The sequence below is a fragment of the Buteo buteo genome, chromosome 1, assembly GCF_964188355.1.
Source record: "Buteo buteo chromosome 1, bButBut1.hap1.1, whole genome shotgun sequence".
NCBI lineage: Eukaryota > Metazoa > Chordata > Aves > Accipitriformes > Accipitridae > Buteo > Buteo buteo.
The window spans coordinates 84,416,187-84,432,637 of NC_134171.1; the positions used below are offsets into that span (position 1 = coordinate 84,416,187).

Consider the following 16,451-nt stretch of genomic DNA (forward strand, 5'->3'; position numbering starts at 1 on the left):
CAAGCAGAATATAGAAAAGCTGCAATGCTTTCCTGAGAATTAGGTGTGATTATATCAGGGAACAACAGGCAGAGACAGAAGGTAAATTAGAAACCCTATTAAGTAAAACCCAGCCAGAAGAAAGAAGGAACACCACCTGCCCTTTTAGCCTTGGTACCTAACACTAACTTTCGTTCCCTGGGGAGAGGCCTGCCCTACGTGGAGTGACAACAGAACGTCACCTTCCATCGTTACTCCACAGACGCGAGGAAAACCATCACACGCCTCATCATCGGGTATCTGGGGAGGCAGCTGAAACCTTAGCTGCACAAAAAAGGGCCCGCTCCACGTTTCTTTTCGTAAGGAAAGAGGTGTAGCCAGCGCTTTCCTTCCTTCACACACAAGCTCACCAGGATTTGGATACTTGTGCCTTAATTTAGATTTCATTTATACTAAGGAATTTGTAAGGGTCCTAAAGGCACCTACACCCATACATTAATTTTATGCCTTCTGCCACCAATTAATTTTGCTGTTCTTTTAAGTTAGGAACACCTCATCCTCCTGCCTCTTCAGGCATCTCCATCTGGTAGATAAAAATAAATGTGGAAAAAAAATTTGAATGCTGCTTCCAAGTCAAGTTATCTGGTGTCAGCTGTAAATGTCAAGATGCCAGTGTTGGCCTGTTATGTAGACCAATACCATTTCTGTGTGAGTTGTATAATATACATGTTAGAAGTTTGTCATGGTTAAGATTTGATTTAGAATTTCGGTGCAGTGTCTCGTATAACTATAGGTTCTACAGGGCAAGCAAACAGACTGTGGCATACAAAGTTCATCTCAATCACTTAAATTTGGAATTAAGTGTGTTTGGGGCATACAAATTCTGTACCTGCTTTAAATTGGTTCTTTCAGCTTCATCAAGTGGTCGAATAAAGTCTCGCGTCCCATATGTTCAAGCCATCACACCAGCAAAAGCATTGCTACTACAACACAGCAGGCGTAGATACTTGTAGCTTGAAACTGAGATTACACAGTATCAAGAAAGTTTAGACTTGAAAAAAGTCTCTTTTAGAAAAAGCTTGTAGTTTTTGCCAACTGTAATCTAATAAAATATGAAATGGGAGAATTTACTTTACAGTGTGAATAAACCATGTGGGAAAAGTATTACTCACGTTTTATTGCAGGAAAACCGCAACATGGAGAGATTACAAATAACCCAAGATCACACAGGAATTCAGTAGCAGAGCTAAGAAATGAATCCAACTGTCCTGTACTTCAGCATGTTTTAAACACAGCGTAGTCCTTCGTGTTTGCAGACTCATCTCCTGATCTATGTAGCTTGTAAGCAGGGAAGTAAAATCAGCTGTGGTTTAATACCAGCTGTACATGAAAATATTTAATTTTCAATGAAATGGGATTGCATTTGGATACACTCAGGCAAAAGGTTTGTGCCGCTTCAGAAAGCTTTAATTTAATCACTGTTTTTCATGGCTCAGCAATCTCACTGTTGCCTAAGTGCCAGATTACTCAAGCTGTTGAGTAAATGGATTTCTCAAGATTTCTGATTATTTTTTTTCTCAAAATAAACTGTTCAGGTTGTTGGTTTGTTTACTTGACACAACAAGGTTGGCAAGTTTACATCCTGTGTGGCTTTCTTCTCCTTTGGGAGAAGGAGGACTTAATTTATAGAGCCTGCAGAAGGAAGAAAACCTTCAGCAGTCTTACTGGTCACTTTTGTACGCCTGTGTTGTAAAATCAAACTAATAGTATTTGTTGCTTTTCCTTTCTGGGGAGGCTCAGGACGTGGACTGTTAAAATAAGCCATGCAGGGATGAGTATACATAAGCTTTGCATGTATTTCAGCACACAGTATGCCCAAACGAGTCACATTTCTTCAGGTCAATTTCAAGCATAGTAAAATGACCTTTGTAAAAATATCTTTTAAGGCACATTGCAACACAAGTAAGAAAATGGACTCAAACTCTTCATTCGATTGGCCTCATGCGCTGAATTATAATGGGACATACAAGTACCTCTACTTAGAAGGCAACGTCTCCTACGTGGACTTCTACCTTCACCAGCCTTCAGTGGCAGCTGTCTTCATCGTCTCTTACCTCCTGATCTTCCTGCTCTGTATGGTTGGCAACGGAGTGGTTTGCTTTATTGTCCTGAGGAGCAAACACATGCGTACGGTCACAAACCTTTTCATCTTAAACCTGGCTGTCAGCGATTTACTGGTGGGAATCTTCTGCATGCCCACCACCCTCCTGGACAACATTATCGCAGGTAGGCTGGTTCACACCACGTGGCAGAAAGGGCTTGAGGGGGACCCGCCTGCATTTCTGAGCACTGGCCTCCCTAGGGGCCCTGAGAGCCGGGAGCGTATTTCGGAGCGGGCTCTGTAGGCATTTCAAGTCAGCGGAAGTCAGGGGTGAGGAAGACAAGCCTCTAATCCACCTTCTGACTGGGGCTGTACTTGCTGACTTCTGCCTCCCTCGCCTTTAGGAAGGGATTCTACCACTACCAGGTTGTACGTTTAGGAAGACTTGGCAGATGCTACGAGCCAGACGCAGAGAACAATCAACTGTAGCGGTTGGTTCCCTTTCTCGTCTTGAGGTCTCGTTTTAAAGGGATGTTAAACCATAAACGTTTGCTTTGCTGTTTTTTGGAACATCAAAAACTCTCCCAAGGCATTTGGCAAAGCACTTGTTTACATAACCTCTGTCTCCCCAACCCCTGCTATGGCCTGATAGAGAAAAAGAAACGTATTAGTTCTGGGGTGGAAATTTCCTCTTATGCATATAAGCGTAGCACTGCAGTGGGATGGTGGCAATTTCAATTCTCTGTGTCCTTCCAGGATGGCCGTTTGGGAGCCTAGTTTGCAAGATGAGCGGGATGGTCCAAGGAATCTCTGTTTCTGCCTCTGTCTTCACTCTAGTTGCTATTGCCGTAGACAGGTAAGATGATGCAGAGACTGTAAACTGTCGCTTCCATCTCCCTCTGGTCACCTGACCATGCTGAGGCCGATTCATTAATCCATACAACACTGCAATACATAAGATGTATTTTGCTCCTAAGGCTATTGAGCAAAACAAAATGTGGCCAGGTCTAAAGAGCAGCTATAGCAATTTAGTCCTCCACAGGTATCTCTTAAAGATGGTACAGCTGTGCTACACCTGGCTGCCCAGAATTGGTTTGTTCCTTAGCTATTAAGCTAGACAGCAGAGGCACTAGTACCAGCTTTGGTTAAATGAAGTAGCGGAAGCAGCAGGCTGATACGGAGACAGATCAAAATGAGGAAATTTTAACAGCAAATGTGACTTTTTAAGATTGCTTTTACCAACACAGCTCTTAAACAGAGCAATGAAATGCAACTCCACAGGTTTAGGCAGGATGAGGAGATGATTCCATCTATACTTTCTAAAAAACATACAATTTAAAATGTGTGTGTGTGTTCGCCTCTTTGTTTAAGCTTTCCTTAAATGGCTTCTCCACATATGTCCCCGGGTGTCTTGGCCACAGGTTTCGATGCATTGTTTATCCGTTTAAGCAGAAGCTGACCATTTCAACTGCAGTCGCCATTATAGCCATCATCTGGATTCTGGCCATCGCAATCATGTGTCCTTCTGCAGTCATGCTGCAGGTACAAGAAGAGAAGCATTTCAGGGTCATCCTTGGCGATGGCAATGAAACCCGCCCTGTATACTGGTGCCGGGAGGACTGGCCTGACCCAGGAATGCGAAAGATCTATACAACTGTTCTGTTTGCCAACATCTATCTGGCTCCCCTGTCGCTCATTATTATCATGTATGCTAGGATAAGCATTGCTCTCTTCAACACAGCAATGCCCATGGTGGGAAAACACAGCCGGAGGCAGCGGCACAGCGGGTCTAAGAAGAAACAAAAAGTCATCAAAATGCTCATTATTGTGGCTTTGCTTTTCACCCTGTCCTGGCTTCCCTTGTGGACTCTGATGATGCTTTCAGACTACACCAACCTTTCAGATATCCAGTTGCAGATCATCAACATTTATATCTATCCCTTTGCTCACTGGCTGGCCTTTTTCAACAGCAGCATCAACCCCATCATCTACGGTTTCTTTAATGAAAACTTTCGCCGAGGATTTCAGGCAGCCTTCAAACTTCAGCTCTGCTCCGGGGAGATCGTTCACAGGGAGGTCTATTCTCAGCGAGGCCAAAGCAATGCCATTTTGCCAGCTGCAAACTGCCAGACACCCCAGGATCAAGCTTGTCAAAATGCTAAGGAGGAGGGGAAGACAGTTAAGAAAGGAAATTGGGTGAATAACCAGCAGGATTTGATAATGGAGGATCTAGAAGAGCCCTGCAACGATGAAATTAAGTGAAACATGCTATGAACTACCTGAACAGTTTATGCCTAGGAAAGTTTATTTATTGTGTTGTGAAACTCATGCTCTGCAAGCCCTTTCTGACAAAAAAGTCAATATGTTTCTGTTTTGAAGGAGATAAGTAACTTGCATAACATCTGAACGTTTGATGTAAGCAGGAAAGCAAATTCAGCCCTTTGCATTACCAGCTTAAACCAGCGGCACCTCCCCTGCAGTCCCTGATGACTCATTGCTCTTGAACTGGGCTGGAGCAGAGACGTGATTAAAATGGGATTACCTTCCATTTATTGTGACATAAGAGAAAAGGAGAACTATAGTTATTGACTCAGATACAATTACTCTGGATACTCACTGATGAAGAGGACAACATTCATTCATTTTCTTCTGTGAATCTCTCAGAGCAGCCAAAACAGGGTTGCTTGAACAATATTTACGGTAATGTTTCAGCATGTAAGGCTAGTTGTTGTTAATACCTACAATTTTCTTCTGATATCAGAGGGTGGAAACATCCCTGCTGTTTGTAGCATCCAGCTAGACTGTGGAGCTGGAAAAAGGGGGATATCACAAGACCGGGCAGGGCCCTGAGCGTATGGCCCCTCCAGGGGGTTCAACTTTTGGGGCTCAGGGCAGCTCCGAGCCAGTGCATCTGAGGGCGTCCCTCTTGTTGCATTAAGAAATAATTTTATCCGTAGACCAAAATACCTGTTAATGAGATTTATAAAAAAGTCCTCCACCAAAAGCAAGACTAATCCAATAAACCCACTTCTTGATTTAACATGAATTCCTCTTTGTTCGGCAATGGATCCTTGGTACTACTCTTTTAGCGTCTTCTGTGAAGCGTAAGCCTGTTCCTCGAACTTGTCAATCTGTTATTCTGTAACTCTCATTAACTGAAATATTGATGATACAGTCTGAATATTGGAACTGAAGTCACTGGTTCCTGGGTCTTCTTTTGGTTGATACTCATGTTGCTTCTGCCTGGACATTTTGAACGCCAGCTGGTTCCTACCCAAATAACAACAAGTCATCACTGACACCTTCAGTCACATACCATTTATTCCCCTTTCTGGTTGCCCCTCTTGTTAATTCTGTGACAGTAATTATTGCTGCAGCTAGAGAAGTAAATTGGAGTGAAAATTTGAGAAATAAAGGATAAAAAATGGCTTTTGTGGTACATTTTTGGGGGGAACTAAATTCTATTTGGGGGGATAGAAGTCACCTAAAAAGACTGCAATTTCAATACTAGCAGGAGATAAAACACCTTTAGGGCCCATTCAATCTGACAGAACTCAACAGGTACAGAGAACAACCTTGGAAGCATCGCACCAAGGCTCCTGAAATCAGTGAGGAATGGGGGCCAGCGCAAGGACAAGCCTAAACAGATCTGCTACCGGATTAGAGCCTCACCATGCCTTATCCTGAGAGGGTTTATAGAGGCCAAACACCAGGTAAGGTCATTCCCCCATGCAGTCCTTCTTCAGGTAAACTGGAGTACCTTTCAGATCGTGACAAATTTGCACAATTAAGGAAAACTGACTTTTCAAGCTGTGTCGTCCCCAGCTATGTTCTGTACCAGAAAATAAGGAAAACATTTGGGGAGTAATGGGAAGAAAAGCTGCTGGAACAGCTCTGATTTCGCAGATAGTTTTCATAATGCATTTTATCTAAGGCTGGGATTTTCAAAGGCTCTAATCAAATATGCATGCCTGATCCTGTCGTGCTCTGTTGAAAACCCCATCACAAAGGTTTTCAGAGCTCCAGGTATTCCACACTTCCTGCACCCCTTTCCATCCAGTCCTTTGTCCTTCGCTTGTTGTTTGAGAAAATGAGACCTGTTTTGCCTGACAAACTTTGCCTTGCCTGGATTCCCAAAGCCTATTGCTATGTCCATACTGGGACTGATACTATCCAATATCTTCATCAGCGACACGGAGAGTGGGATTGAGCGCATCCTCAGCAAGTTTGCCAATGACACCAAGATGTGCGATGCGGTCGATGTGCCGGAGGGAAGGGATGCCATCCAGAGGGACCTTGACAGGCTTGAGAGGTTTGCCTGAGCAAACCTCATGAAGTTCAACAAAGCCAAGTGCAAGGTCCTGCACGTGGGTCGGGACAATCCCAAGCACAAATACAGGCTGGGCGATGGGTGGATGGAGAGCAGCCCTGAGGAGGAGGACTTGGGGGTGTTGGTGGATGTTAAATTGGACCTGAGCTGGCAATGTGTGCTTGCAGCCCAGAAAGCCAAGCATATCTTGGGCTGCATAAAGAAAAGTGTGGCTGCTATACCTTTTGCAGGGCATGCTGTGTATTGATTTTAGAGTAATATTTAATATGCTCATACCTGAGGCAGCGTTCTTGTTGTAGTAGGTGGGTTTTTTTCTTAAAAAGCTTTTGCCAAAGACGTGTTTTCCTGACTAAAACTAAGGACCAGATGAGCTCCAGAGATCCTGTCCAACCTGTATCATTTTGTGCTTCTGAATGATTCAGCAATGTTTCGAGAATATTTTTAAGTGTAAGTATATGCTCATGTTCATCCCTGTTCAATAAAACACTCAGAAAAAAATGTACTCCAAATGAGTGCAAGGAAGACATAAAAATGCCCCGAAGCGTTTGGCTCAAGCTGGTGATTCTCAAGACAGCCTTAACATTTCACTGCAGAAAAAGGATGCTGAAGTAAAAGGCATCAAATGGTTTGCCTTCACTAGACACTGTCCTGTGCTAAACGCAGAAGTTATGCTTGTAAGACAATTTCAAAATTAAAAACTTTTGCTTTTTAAAAAGTGAAGTCCAGAACATTCTCTGAATGCCACCCTGAAACAACAAACCCCGCTGTGGCAGATCTGTAACTACCTATAACAAAAAATGTAAAAAAAGTTTTTAAAAAAATAGTTTAAAAAGCAACTTTTCATCCTGGAAACACTGTCTGATGAAGTAATTAGCCTTTGCGGAAGGAACTGAAGGGACACTGACAAAAGGAAAAGAAACTTCTATAGGCTGACAGGATGTCATGAAGTATTGCAATTTTTTTAGGAGTACAGTACACTTTCTAGTTGGACACACAGTTATCAACATTTTCCCATTTGCCCTACATAAAAGGCACATTTGTAAGACAACATCAGTGAGCACAGCTTGTCCTCTGGATTCCTGACAATCCTTGCCGCAATTAGATAATAATTTCATGTACTGCTTTTTCTTCTATTGTGATTCCAGTAGCACTAATGAAAAGTCAGCATGTTTGGTTATGGGCTTCACAACCGCACAGCCGTTTAGACGTCAATAGGTACTTTCAATAGGTAGCTGAGAGTTTAATCATAATACCCCAAGGTTTACCAAACTGATCTGTTTTCAAGAGACGCCCTTATTTCCTCTCATTTCACGAGCACAGAACAACTCCCACTAGCAGCAATTCCAGACTATTCTAACACCTGACCTGCCTTAACCCTCTCCAAGTGCCTGTTTTACATCTACTCAAGTCACAAGCTTCTCCAACAACTGCTTTGTTTCACAAAAGCAGGAGGAGGCCTAGATCTCTACTTAGGTTTCTACTGTTCATGCCCAGGATGCGCACAAGTAGGCTTTTAAGACATACCTAAATGACTTTTTCAGCAGCACTGACTGATTCAAAAACCAGAGTATCTGGTGATACTTCATTAGACACTTGTTTTTCATATAGTATCTGTACAGGGAACTTAATGCCACTTGCTTGTCCTCGGGACCAGTAGCGTTCATGAGTTAAAACCCATAGGTCAGAGGACCACAGACCTCAAAGCACAACAGATACGGCTATCATTTATCAACAAAACCCCAAATAATAAACGTATGCCTTCCACTCTCAAACTCAAATAGAATCAAACGTCCTTTGTTTGCCACAGGCAAGGTACTAATTTTCCAGAGTCTCATGTTTTATAACCTGCCTGGTCACATTACTCCTAAATGCTTATAATTCCCACACATTAAGCATCCTCGTTAGCCTAAATGCCATTGATTCATCTTCTTGTACCGCTCTGCTTTTAGACAAAGATCTTAAATTACTGTTAAATAACTTGGAAATCCAAGTCAACAAATCCCTAACTGAAACTTGTAAGCATATTTCTTTATCTACATTTGGGCCTGATAGCATTTTTAAAATAGGCTCTGAATGCAAATAGACTGCGTTGTTCAAATGAATAGCAGTTTTAAATTATTATAAATACATTTGTATTTTTTGTGGTTTACTGGACATTCCTATGCTGCCTATGGATGTAATACAGCAGAGCAAGCCAGCTATAAAACACTGTTGTTGCCAAATTTGATACTGCCATACAGGCTCTAGAAGCTGTTGTTAAGTTTCTTTCCACTCCTCCCTCCCTCTGCAGGCATCCCCATTTCGGTAGAATAATAAATTGCTGGTAAGTCTGCTCTAACTCCCTGTAGTGTCAGTGCTCCCACAGAACAGCCATTTGGACTGTATTCAGGATCAAGAAAACGTCAACAAACGCGTGGAACTGGATGAACATCTCTCTGGAAAAATACAAGAATAAAGAAGTGTAGGTGAGTTGGTAGTTAATGGATGAGACAATAGCCTCAAAAGAAAACTTTCCCTATGATGAAGAATAATATGAAACCATTACTGGTTGCGTCAAGAGCTCTTTACTGACGTGGAAAGGAAATCGCCTGGAACAGGAAAAAGATCATGTTAAAATAGAGATTGGTTTGGAAGCTGAGGCACATTACTAAATAGGGAGGTAAAGTACGTAGATGACAGGAATATGGTTAAAATCCTCAATATATCGTGTTGCCTCAGTTTCTCTTTTAAAGAAAAAGTTTAAGCGTGTCCTCAGGCAGGACACAGGGGACATGAAGAGATAAAGATCGTTACGCAGCCATTACAACCTGCAGCTGAAATACTTGGGTATTGATTGTCTGGCAGCCTCTTCAGAATTTACTAACTTATGGACGTTGTAAAGACCAAACTCCCAAACAGAGAGGTATAAATACATCGCCTTATCCAAAAGTTTTCTGAAGCGGGTTCAACAGCAGCCGAACTGCTAAGGCCTTCATGCTTCCCCTTGCGATACAGGGAACGCCGTCAGCGAGAGCACGGTGAGACCACCTCCATCATTCTTCTTCCTCTGCTGATTGACTCATGTACTTTTAAAAATCAGCGTCTAAAGTACAATTTTTTTATCGCACGCTGATTATTAAGAATTTGACCTGATCCACAGAGGGTCCAAGTGACTGAAAAGTCTAGGTAAATGAAATTTTTTGTAATAGGAAAGCTATACTAACTGCTTGAAATGCTGTGTAATGAAAAGCTACACTGCTTGCTAAAATCTTTATATAATGATAAAACTCTAATTATAACTACAGTCCTGCGGTCAGTTGTTCTCATTCTACCAAGCATCCTCAAAAGAACCTGCCTGTCCCCATAGCATCAGGTGACAAAACCCCAGAAAACCACCCTCCCAAAAAGCTAATGGGGATTTGCGAGGTACGAATCACCTCAAACTCATCGCGCCACAATCATGTTTAAATGCAGGACCAGGCCCTCACTGTCTGGGTGTGCTATGTCTACCCGGCTTTACCAACCTTGCTTGACGTCAGACCTTCCTCATTGCTCCTGGCTGCTCTGGCAATTCCCGGGCTGTGGGTGACCCTGGGCAGGACCAGCTCTGCTCTTGTCATTTGGACACCACGGGGCCGTGCCCTCATTCGGGAGGTCCCTGTCCCACTGTCACCCTTGGGTACTGGCTTGCCTCCCTTGTGGGGCAGCTTGCCTGCCTCTGCTGCTCCCTGCATCATAAAAGAAAACGGTCATGTATAAACTGTATTGAGAAGAGTCTGTGTTTTACAGTGCTTTCTGTTTACTTGAGTGACCTATGGAAGGGTGCTATGAAGGAAATCACTTTAAGTCAGTGACACTGGACACTGACTCAGAAAACTGTGTTCAAAACTTACTTACCACTTTTTCATTCTCAGTGGAAGATGCTTCAATTTGTGATCACACCAAGGTCTGTCCAAGGTCAAATAGACTAAAATATTTTTACCAATTACATCAATCATGCAAAATATCCTCTTCACTACAAAAGTGATTTAGTCCTGAAAACATTTAACAGCTTATAAGAGCAAGTAATGAAACTTATTTTACACAACGCTACCTTTAGGAGAGGGTACAACATCCCTGCTCAAAGACACAAATTGTCCAAAATCAGCAAGGATTAAGTGTTGGCATGGAAGATGGCCAAGCAAAATGTAAAAATACAACATGGAATTACTTTAGATAACAATATTGCAAAATAGATCTGGGGCTTTTGGAGAGCAGTGAAACTGTAGTAACAGTGAGGGTGCTGCAAAAAGAAAGGCCAATATTAACTGCTGGGAATATTATCAGGACCATCATTCTACTCCTTTCAGCACTAGTATGATTTGTGTTGGGCACTGCAATTTCAGGAAGCTGAGAACAGACTCAAAAGAAGTCTAAAACACAGCAAGAGTGAGGAGAAGAGGCTTAGAGAGTATCCCTGCAAAAGAAGTCCTTAATCATGGAAAATCTTTGACTTCATCAAAGACTTGTGCTTTCTAAGAAAGAGAAGATGGGAGAGGGGTGAAGGACAAAATACAGTATTTTTCCAATATTTAAGGATTCTTGTAAAGGAAATAGCAAACAATTACCTTTTCTTTGCATGGAGGGTACATAGAGATGGAAGATACTTAAATATGGAACAGTTTAAACTTTAAACGTGGTTCAGATCTGGACCTGATTGGTTAGAAAAAAAAATAAAAAAAATCTATAAATCCCTTACTGAATCTCACTTCCCCCGCCGCCCGAAAAAACCCAACCCAAATCCAACCCTCCCCCAAACAGTTAAAAAGTTACATCTATTTCATGGAGGGGCAATAGTTCAAGCCAAAATGGAGCACAAAGAGACTGACATTAAGGATATAGAAGGGAAGTAGTTTCCGAGGGAGGTTTTTGTGGAGGGAAGGCATTTGGCAGCTGTTCGTGTTTACAAAAAGCAAAGTAAAGAGCTTAGCAATATGAGAGAGGTGCAAGAGACGGTGCTGGAAGCATTGAGGTAACTGGAGTAATGACACAGACCTGTGATGACGGAGGCTGCAGTTAGTTAGAGGCCCTGGAACTGCAAATAAAAACTCTATTTGATTATGGAAAAAGTAAAAAGGACCTTGAAGAGGAGGAGAGACAGGTGAACTGGGAGGCGAAAACAGCTAGACAGCAAGTGGATTTTTCAATAGTCCAAGCAAGTAAAAATGTTTTTAAAGGTAATAAAAAGATCTTGCCAAAACCTCTTTCCATTCCCATACAAAAATAAAATTATAGGCAATCTCCATGAACCTCAGGAACTCAAGATGCAGAAGCAGTCCATGTGTAATACATCTCTTTCACTTTTATGACAGCTCAGCATTCAAATGAAGAACCGGTATTGGTAGATTTACTACTAGTTTTTATCCCACATAAGAGAAAACTAAACAAAACTGAACTGTACTTACTGGATCAAACCTAACTGATTCTTCACAGTCCATTAGCTCATGGAAAATAAAGTTACTTTCTGCCTAAAGCTTTGATTCTGCAGATCAGATGACACCGCATATTACTGTAGAATACTGAAGTCCTAAATTCCATCAAAAATGTGAAGGATTTCCTGCCACAGAGTAGACTTGACCTAGAAAACTGCCCCAAGTCAAACAGAATGGAGAAGAAATCTCTTTGCAGCTACTAAAGACACCGATCTGGAACTGCCAAGTTCTGCGCCCTGCAGATGTGAATTCTTCGTAACCTCACTGATCCGAATCATGCTGGAGAAGTCCATGTCCATGACTGCACCCACTTTTCAGGTGATAAAAATGGTGAGGTGCTTTGTTCCTTGGGCATTGCTTTGAGACTCTCAGCAGGCTCCAAAAGCGTGGAGGCAGCTTAGCCACAAGTCAGTTTTGAAAATCTTGTCACGAATTGCTCTTCAGTGAGAGTAAACTGATTTCTGTGTCATTGTAGTTTTCACCTGCCTGTGGTGATGAGAGAGACAGCATGGGAACTTTTATCAAAATCCCAGGCAGACACATCTTCAGAAGGCACCTCTGATGCAGAGAATTTCTTTATTTCAGCATTCCTTTAGCAGACAACTCATTTAACGAGTTCCCTGTTTATCAGTGCCCCACACCACAGTACGGTAATAAGCGATTGACTGCAAGGCTGTGGCAGAATCCTCCTGGCCCATCTTTCGGTTCAGATCTTTTCTTTTTACTGTGGCTCTGCTGCTGTCCTGTCTCCAGAGGAAGAAAAAAAATCCTAAATGACTGGGAAAAGATATGCACCTGTCAACACATAAGTTCTCCAAGGAACAGGGCATGGAAGTAACAGCTGTATTTGCATTTCTCTAACCTCCTGCTTTCTCACCACAGTATATTTTAGACTTGGCATCAGGCAAGCTTCAGTTTCCAGGGATTAATTTCTTCTATCAGCTTGGGCTAAACAGAACTGAACACTATATACATTCTGGCATTATACAGTGTATAGCACTCTGGTCTGAATTTGCAGCAGCAGCTGACAACCAGAAAGAACTGCCTGAAAACTATAAAGACTATTTGCCCCACCATGGGCAAGAAGCTTTCTTAGAGTCTTCAGTCTCAAAGATGACCATAGACATGTTTTCTGTGAAAGGAGAGAATTAAAAAAGCAAGAAAGAGGAAGAAAAATTTCCTCCAGCTATACTATACCTTCACAATTTTAAAAAAGACATTTTTAAAAACCAGGGAGTGTATATGGTTTACCCACTCTGTAAAGCTGCCTGTGCTGTGGTTTGATAAACGCTCTCAGTTTGCAAATACCGAGCTTTCCAACAGCTGTCAGGATACAAAGATAGAATCATCAGCTGTTCTGGGGATTGTAGTGACAGCAACCACCTCCCAAAAAGAAGAATTAATTTGGGTGTCACCAAACATCTGGTGGCATGATTACACATCCCTCTCTTACTCAGTGCTGCCTTGAAATAATTCACATGGCTAACAGTTCCCCTGAGCTTTGAATTAACCACTGGGTCCCACGCAACCCCAGTTCCCCCCTCCTCACCATATACACACACAAACATGCTCCTCCTGCCCTCCTGGTAGGTTGTGGCTGTGGCTGGCGGAGGTGGAGCAGGGAGTTCAGCAGAGGAGCAGCACCTTGTGTTTCCTTACCACGTCCCACTCCCAAAGTGTTGCTCTACTACAGGGGTCTTCCAGATGTTCAGACGGGGACGGTCATGCTCAAGACAGACCTTTAGAAGAGCTGGAAGAGACTTGCCCTTGCTGAAGACAGAGAAAAAGCCTCCAAATAAGTATTTGTGCTCTAATCTGGTAGACAATGCTAACAGATGTTAAAAACCTCATAACTGATATCAATCATTCCTGCCTATTCGATTAACAAGAAATCAAGTCTTCAGCCACATGTGCCAGACTAGCAGATGCAACACAGAAATAACTCTCTAATCTCCCCTTCGCAGTGCTCAGCAGCATGCCTTTTTTCACCAAGGCAATAATGACTGTTTCATCTCCCTGGACATGTGCCTCCAAAGCTGTCAGCACCCTGGCCCCATAAACGGAAGGAAAACATCTGTTCCCACAGCTCGGCCAAGGGCTCAGACTGCATTTCTGGCCCTTGACTTCAATCCTTGTCTCTAACAAACTGTTTCGTGCAGTAATAGAAATATTCTTCTATCCCACGCTCTGGACCTTCCACAAACAGTCAAGATGGGCAGTAATGGACAAAGATCCCACAAAGCCTGCTTTCTTTAGTTTACGGGGTGTGGTGGTAAGCAGGCTGATGTCAGAGTCCTGCTGGTAGAATGGCTTTCATCTCATTTGCCCAAGGGCCTGCAGGAGCACCAGACATCACGGGACACCAAGGATGGTAAATCATAGCCCTTGCCACTTTTTTGGCATGTGCCTGCACATGTGTTTGTTCTGTGGCACTGTCACTGCTCTACCCTAACAGCCAAGTTACCTGGAGAGATGCGAGAGGAAGGCTTAAGGGACGAACATGGCATTTGCAGAAGAGAAATTCTTTCCAATCCATTGTAAGGCTCACTCTCTCAAAGTGGTGGAAAACACTATTCCCTATTTCCAGTCACTGCACCACAACTTTCTGTGCTGGGCTACACCTCCAGGCTCAGAACACCTGCTTAGAAAGAGTCACTTGCTTAGAAACAGATTCCTGCACAAATCGGAGGAAACACACAGCTGGTGACAAAGCTAAAATTTCTCTACAAAGGGACAGCAAAGCAAAACTACGCTGAACAAAGGCCCTGCACCTTGCTGCGGCGTTTCAACACTGTCAGAAAACCCTTCCCCCTCTCTGTTTTCTGTTGCTTATTAGCAAAAATCTCTCCTGCATCATGCCTGAGGCTGGAATTTTATAGTTGGGCACCCTGTTCCTGATACCTCACTCAAGACCCTGCGGATACTGCTATCAGCAGTGATTTCCAGGACACTTTCCCTCCAGCTGCCATCTGTGACTTAGCCTGCTGTCGCACCACCGCAGACCTCTGGGACTGAGCTGTCTCTCTTTACTACAAAAATGAGCTGCCTGGAATTCTTCTCCTTCCTACGGTTTCCTTCTTCTCAGTCTCACAAGCAGCTCTCTTCTGGGGACTTGCACTCACTTGGCATCATTTTCTGTCTAAACCCATGTCATAAAAATAACCCTTCAGCATTCGCATGTACTCTAAACAAGATTCCATCCTGCCTTTTCAAGTTTATCACAACCTCTGCAGCCTTCATCTCGCTGCCACTGTTCAGGAATATCTTCATGACTTGAGGCTAAACAGGATGAGGTAATTCCTTTTCACCGTGCTCTTTAATTGCTGATAAAAGGTAATCTCTTCAGGAAATGTTTTTCCTCACAGGGTTTTTAAAACTGCCAGTCAGGGCTGTTAGAGCCAATGGTTTCTTTTATAGTTATCCTAGAAGGCGTCTCTGAATTCTGCCTCCCTAAAGAAGAGAATTGCTCTGCTTGGGTCAAGAGACCGGACCTGGTAGCATCCAGCCAAGAGCTGTACACCTTCAGGCAAGGCACTCCAGATTTAGGTTCCAGCTGCCTGTTTTCTGTCGGAAAAGTGGATCAGCCTGGAGAGAGTCTCATACCATTCACAGGTGTTTTAAGGACAGTACATGGTCAGCAAGCTCTAGAACCCACACTGTGTCTTACTACAGCTGGGTGGAGGGAGACAACATTTAAACCGGCGATAATAAAGATGAAAGCCATCCTCTTTCAGTGAAAAATCATATCAGGACTCTGGCCTTGGATTCTCCTTATCAAAGCTCTTGAAGCACAGAAAGGGCTTCCCAGTGCAAACACAGTGTCTCCGAAGTTTCTGTTCTGTAGCACTGAAACGGAATGTGAAGTTGGAGCAGCTCCAATGGGGCAGGTGCTCTTCTTCTTCTGACCTGATCGGGACCTGGAACAAGAGGAGCAGTGGTTACCACAGCACCGTATGGATGGACGCAGCCACATTACGACACCGGGGACCCTCGCCCCACCAAGTAGGGACATTGCGGGGCATTCAGACTAAAAGATGTATGCGGACAAAGCCGTGACTGAAGGGGTTAATAGGACCAGCACACGCTTGCTGACCACCAAAAATTACTCGAGTCCACGTATCATATCACCTCTGAGTTCCTCAATATGTCACATCTCCAGGACTCCTGTTAAAGTGTCCTGCTTTACACTTGTCCCCCTGCTAGAAGTAGTTCCAAAGCAAGTGTACTTTTAAGAGCTCAGAATCCAAAAGACAAATAAAAAGAACCCAATGCTGCTTTGTTTTTTAGAGAGAAACAAACCTAGGATTTCCCAACATTTCTCCTTCCCTCTGCACACTCTGAACCAACGCCGATGTGCTCTTCTGGGCTTGCTCTCTCCGGCACTCTCGTCGTTAATTTACCTGTGGCCTCTCCGTCGCAAGATTTTGGGTGCAAGGGCTCTTTCTCATCAGGCGTCTGTATGTTGCCTAGTGAAAGAGGTCCTCTTTCACACATGACATTTGTAGGCGTATTGTTAATATTAACAACTGACTCATCGCTATGCTGCTAAGTATTAAGGGACAATTTTGCCATCTTCCAAAAATTGAATATT

At 43.2% G+C, this 16,451-nt stretch overlaps 1 protein-coding gene across 1 annotated transcript; it reads left to right on the forward strand.

Annotated features, from left to right (window-relative positions):
• The first annotated feature begins 1,898 nt into the window (after nt 1-1,898).
• NPFFR2 (neuropeptide FF receptor 2) lies at nt 1,899-5,259 on the forward strand. Its single transcript, XM_075028003.1, has 3 exons — nt 1,899-2,265; nt 2,837-2,936; nt 3,502-5,259. The coding sequence occupies exons 1-3, from the start codon at nt 1,899-1,901 to the stop codon at nt 4,340-4,342; spliced, it is 1,308 nt and encodes a 435-aa protein (XP_074884104.1). The 3' UTR covers nt 4,343-5,259.
• The last annotated feature ends 11,192 nt before the right edge of the window (nt 5,260-16,451 follow it).